Source organism: Drosophila grimshawi, unplaced genomic scaffold, assembly GCF_018153295.1.
Source record: "Drosophila grimshawi isolate 15287-2541.00 unplaced genomic scaffold, ASM1815329v1 contig_848, whole genome shotgun sequence".
Lineage (NCBI taxonomy): Eukaryota > Metazoa > Arthropoda > Insecta > Diptera > Drosophilidae > Drosophila > Drosophila grimshawi.
In genome coordinates this window covers 6,236,186-6,241,658 of record NW_025063692.1, presented here as the reverse complement: position 1 = coordinate 6,241,658, position 5,473 = coordinate 6,236,186, and the positions used below count along the sequence as shown (strand labels likewise).

Genomic DNA, 5,473 nt, shown 5'->3' with positions numbered 1-5,473 from the left:
CACACACTCTCTCTCTCTCTCACACTGTCTGTCTCTGTCGCACAATGTGTTAGTTATTTAGTTTACAACTTTTCAAAGGCATTGGCATTGGTGAGCATCTCACGGGTCAATCGCCAGACCTGCTTGGCGGCCTGCTCCAAGGCGCTGGGTGTTTTGCCCTTGAACATGTCGAGGCTGGGCAGGAAGTAGTGGGGACAGCGACGGTATTGCAGACAGGAGATTAGCTGCAGGAATATGCCATTCAAACGGTCCGCAATGCAGCACTCGTCCCACTCAATGTCGCGCGGATGCTTCTCGCACTCGTAGAGCAGCAGATTCTTCAGATGATACGCCTGGATGGGATTGCCGGGCAGTTCCAAGTGACGATCACGCAGCGTCTTCAATATGCTCAGGCAGCGACGACGGCAGCCACCTTTGAAGATGCCCATCAGTTCCCATCATCCTCTCATCTCTCTCTCTCTCTCTCTCTCTTGAGCCCCTTCTTAGTCTCCCGCTCTCTCTCTCTCTCTCTCTCTCTCCCTCTGTGTTTTCTCTTACCTTGCAGCAATCGATTCTCGGCCTCAAAGAAGCTCAGTGTCCAAGCATCGCCCTCCATGCTAGCCGCATTACTGTTCTTGTTCTGCATGATGACGCTCTCCTTGGACAACAGATCGAATCCCTCCGTCTTCACCTCTCCAACGAGATTCGGATGCGGCCAGGGTATATGGGCCAGAGGCCAATGCGCTGCCGAACGTGGCCAAATGCCGGAGCATTTGAATGCCGGCGTTATTTGCACAACATAACGCTCCCGAATGCGCAACTTCACCTCGCTGGTGTCGCCGACCATCTTCACCATGTCCCGATAGATGCACTTGTCGCACGCCTGAGCCACCAGCGTCTGGAATCTGGAGCGTATCTTTCGCGCCGACAAATAACCCGAAGCCGTTATGAACTCCACCCACAACGACATGGATCGCTTGCGTCCATCGCTCAGCTTGAGCACCGCACAGCCCGGCAAGGTGCCATCGTCGACGAAGTTAAAGACACCCATCTGGTTGAGGTAGAGCACGATCTCGAACTCATTCGGCGATATAACCTCAACGCCCTCGAACCTGCAATGGAACGGGGAACAGAGCACAGCGAGAGCATTACTATCATCGATGTTTTCCTAATCGCCAGCTAGATATACACAATATAAAGCGTTATCGATAGGCTAATCCTAAAAGGATCATTTAATCGATCAGCGATTATTCTCGTGACACATAAAGAAATGAAGATTCTGTTCAAAATATAGATTGACTGAGTTTGTTTGCAATACTCCATAATGCCTGGCTAGATGTAGACGAGATAGAATTTCTGATCTTATCCGATTGTTGCTGTATAACATAAGAACACAGGTATCGATAGGATGTTTAATCGATCAACGATAAAAAGAGATTTTAATCAATCCGCGATTATTGCTAAGAAAGCTATTAGAAAAAATGGTAGTCAATCAGTGATTGCTCCCATGGAAGCTATAAGAGTAAATTTGACTGAGTTTAGCTGAGATATCATTAAAAAAAAGAAAGGATTTCAAATCCAGATCTGCCATTTCATAAGGCGAACTTCTTTGGGATATATGAATATTTAAAGTAAATACAATTTGGCAAAAGGTACAAAAATATTATCCGAGCTGGCACTGTTAAAAATCGAATTATATATATATATATATATGTGCACTGCTAGTGTATTGAAATGTATTCCTTTCGATGTACACCTTTGATCTCATTTCGAGACCTTCTCGTGCTCCCCTTGCATCCTCCAACTGGCTGCTCCAATTGGATCTGCGTAATTCGGGCGTCTGACGCCTGTCATCGCAGCACTCACTGTGTGGCCGCCCTCGTATCTGGCTCACAACTGCTAACAGGCCAAGCAACAACAACAACAACTGAGATCCTCAATACGATAAAACATGCAATGTCATTGCTGTCAAGTCATGCTCCTCAGTTCCTGCTCAATATCGATGATTGCTCCTGGGGCACAAAACGTGACACAGCCAAAGTTGCTATATACATGTATATATTTAACTAGATATATATATATATATATTAATTGGATCTTCATTTAGGAATGGATAACACCTTAATTGAAGCTGAGATTGTGTATAATCTTTGCGCAACACGTCTCAAACTGATGTAAGCTCTAAACTATCCTTGGAAGGCTAGCCACTTTGCTATATGCATATGTATATATAAAGAGTTGTTTGAGTTGAGTTCTTTAATTGATATTTCTATGAAAAATTGTATACTGTCTGAAAATATGATCTGTTTGCCGTACATAAATCACAGTAGAGTAAACCATCGATATTTGTCTGATTATCAATAATGCGTTGATCGATTCAACTCACCTGCCATTGCACTCGACCAGGCTGGAAATGAGGCGCGGTTCCTGCAGTTCCACCTCCTTCAGTATGGCCTGGACAATCTTACAGATCTCTCGGATTGCTGTTGCCGTCTTGAAGATGCGAGCTTGGACGCGTTCCGCACAGAAGCGATTCAGCTGGTAAATCATGCTCGTCTGGGCGGCCAACATGTCCGGCGGCACCAGCATAATGCTAACGATGATAGCGTTGATAGCGATGCCTGATTCCCAGCTCAATTCCCAGTTGAAATCCGTATGCGGATCTAGGCGGCAAACTACAAACGTGGACAGACGTCAGGCGTATGCCAATTATTTGAAACTGCAAGCGTTAACCAAAATCGGAAACGGGGTAGTCAGTTAAAGGAGTAGGAGCTGAAGGAGATAAAGGAGATGGCGGAGATGCAGGAGATGCTGGAGAAGGAAGGAGGCACTATATAGGCGACACACAATACACACAGAAGACAAAGGAACAATTCAATTGTGAGTTACGGCTGACAGCCCAAAGTGGCAACAATGGGTTAGCAACAGCCAACTGGAGCACAACGAAATCGCCTCTTTTTTTTCTGTTTTCTGTTTTCAGTTTTCAGTTTCGCGTATCTATCTCTGGAGTGGGATTCATCTGTAGCTGTAGCTGTAGCTGTATCTGTATCTGCTTGCGAAAATCAGGCGGATTAGCAAACGATTGCGATTGCGTTATGCGTTATGCATTATCCGCAAGCCGCGAATCAGACTCGGAGTCCAAGTCCAAGTCGAACTCCAAGTCAAAGTCGAAGTCGGAGCTGGATCTGGAGTTGGAGTCGGAGTCGTGTCTTGTCCTCTTGTCGTGCCGTGCCTGTCGAATGCGATGCCAACAAAACACTCGATACTGCGATTCAAGCGAACAGATACGCAAAAACAAATAAAAAAATAAAAAAGTAAAAACGCTGTCGTCGGCGGCGTCAGAGAGTCAGAGTCGTTGTTGGCGTTGTAAATCTCGCGGATATTTACAGCTTGGATATATAAACCACTCGGCCCCAAACCCAACACAAAAAAAAAAAAGAACACAAAAAAAAAACATAATAAAAAATGCTGCAACTCGTTGCTGACTCTCCTTTTCTCTCGCTCTCTCTCTCTCTCTCTCGCTCTCTCTCTCTCTCTCGCTCTCTCGCTGTCTTGCTCTGTCTTTATCTCTTGCTCTCTCTCGCTCGCTATGTGTATCCGCCATCTCATGAATGGAACTATGAGTATACACCCACAAATGCAGCTGCAGATACAGATACAGCTACTGCCACAGATACACTGTACAAAATTGGACTCTAGGCAACATTTCAAATCCAGCAAGCAAATCAATATTGAGCTTGATTTCTTATTTTTTAGATTTTAGAATATCTTTCTTTCTAGTGTTGTATATTTAATATATTTTTGACTACTCTCAGAAAGTATTTGAGTCACTCAAAACCAGGAATCGGAATCGCAACAATACTAATTGAAATTCAAAACCGGAAACGGTTTTAATCCTTATTATCCTTCCAAATTGAAGTACTTTCGCATAGCATCACCTCGAAAGTGAGCACTATTAACTATTATATCAGCTTACATACAATTTTACATATTTAACTAACAAGTCCATTAAGTTTCAACATTTCAAATTTGTCTTTATTCAATTTTGGGTCTTATTATTATTTACAATATTTAGAAAATGAAGGAAAACCCATTAATTTGATGCATTTAATAATTATATTTATACAAGTTAAGTTAATGTAATTAGAGTTTACCAAACAAAAAGCTGAAAATACTTGACTGTGTAGTTATAGCTGCAGATGCCGCTGCAGATACAGAAAGAGCTGCAGATACTGCATACACTGGATACACTGATATAGCCACAGATACAGATGCAACTGTCAACGTGTCACGTGACAAGTCTCGTGCCAAGCCTTGGCGAAATTCGCACGTAAAAATCGATGAGATACTTGGCTTTTTGTAAATGTATCTGTGAGATACAAAACACATACAAAGCACCAGCAGCACAGGCAGCAGGAATTGCTGACTAATCACGCGCCATGTGAAAGTATCTTTTTCTGTATCTGCTGCTTGTATCTACGTGCGCTCGTCTGTGTGTGTGTGTGTGTGTGTGTGTGTGTGCGAGTCTGCTGTTGTCGGTATCTATGTGAGCGCGCTGCGGCATTGGCTGGAAACAAGCTCCGCCTACAAAACAAAAAAAAAGAGGCACAAAGAGCCGTCGTTGCCGTCGGCCTGTGTCGCTCCGTCGGGCAGTCGCCTCTCGCAAAAAACCGCGGAACACCCTGTGGTGAAATATTTTTTAAAAAAAATATATACACACACATCCAAGTCTAACACTGTGTGTGTGTAAATTTAATTTGTTAAATACATTTTGTGCCAGACGCCGTCGTACACGAATTGTGTGCAATAATTTATCTGAAATGTGCACTCATTTAGCAACGAGCAACGAGCAACCCTCGTCGTCGTCGTCGTCGTCGTCGTCGTCGACGTTGTCGTTGTCGTCCAACAGCGATATCTTTATATCTCACGGATACACGAACACACAAAAGTTTTACATTTCACAGATACTCCACTCGCACAGCGTATGCAGCCAGCTCCACAGATCCACACATTCATAAATATGTCGCCTGGATTAATGTGCCAGTTGGCAATTTTTGACAGCGCTGTGTTCCAGCCAAACGAATGCCGTCCGTAATACCCCCTACCCAACTCTTACTCCTCCTATCTCTCCTACCCCCTCCCAGCCCCGCCCCCTCTTCCCCCTCCTTGCTCCTTCCGCCAACCAACCGCTTAACACCCAGCCTATTGCAGGCATATATTATATATATTTACGTTAATTTTTATACTTATATATTTTATTTAACTTACATACCGTATACACAGAGAGAAATCCTTGTCGAAAAGTCTGTGTTTAAACCTTACTTTAGGCATCATTTTGAACAAGAAGCGAGAATTTTCACTATTTTTTAATCAGAGAGGACATTTTTTTGAACATTCTCATTCTCATTTTTATATTTATTTTTATTTGATTAAGTGTGCCTTAAAATATCATAAGAATCTGAATGGATAGATTTTTCGTGTCACATTAAAAAGA

General features: G+C 43.3%; 1 protein-coding gene across 1 annotated transcript; it reads right to left on the bottom strand.

Moving 5' to 3' along the window:
* LOC6566083 (protein mab-21-like) lies at positions 1–3,303 on the bottom strand. Its single transcript, XM_001992095.2, has 3 exons — positions 2,366–3,303; positions 538–1,091; positions 1–412 (listed from the first exon to the last, which is right to left on the bottom strand). Exons 1-3 carry the CDS (start codon positions 2,566–2,568, stop codon positions 63–65), a joined length of 1,107 nt encoding a protein of 368 aa, XP_001992131.1. The 5' UTR covers positions 2,569–3,303; the 3' UTR covers positions 1–62.
* Positions 3,304–5,473: the final 2,170 nt, after the last annotated feature.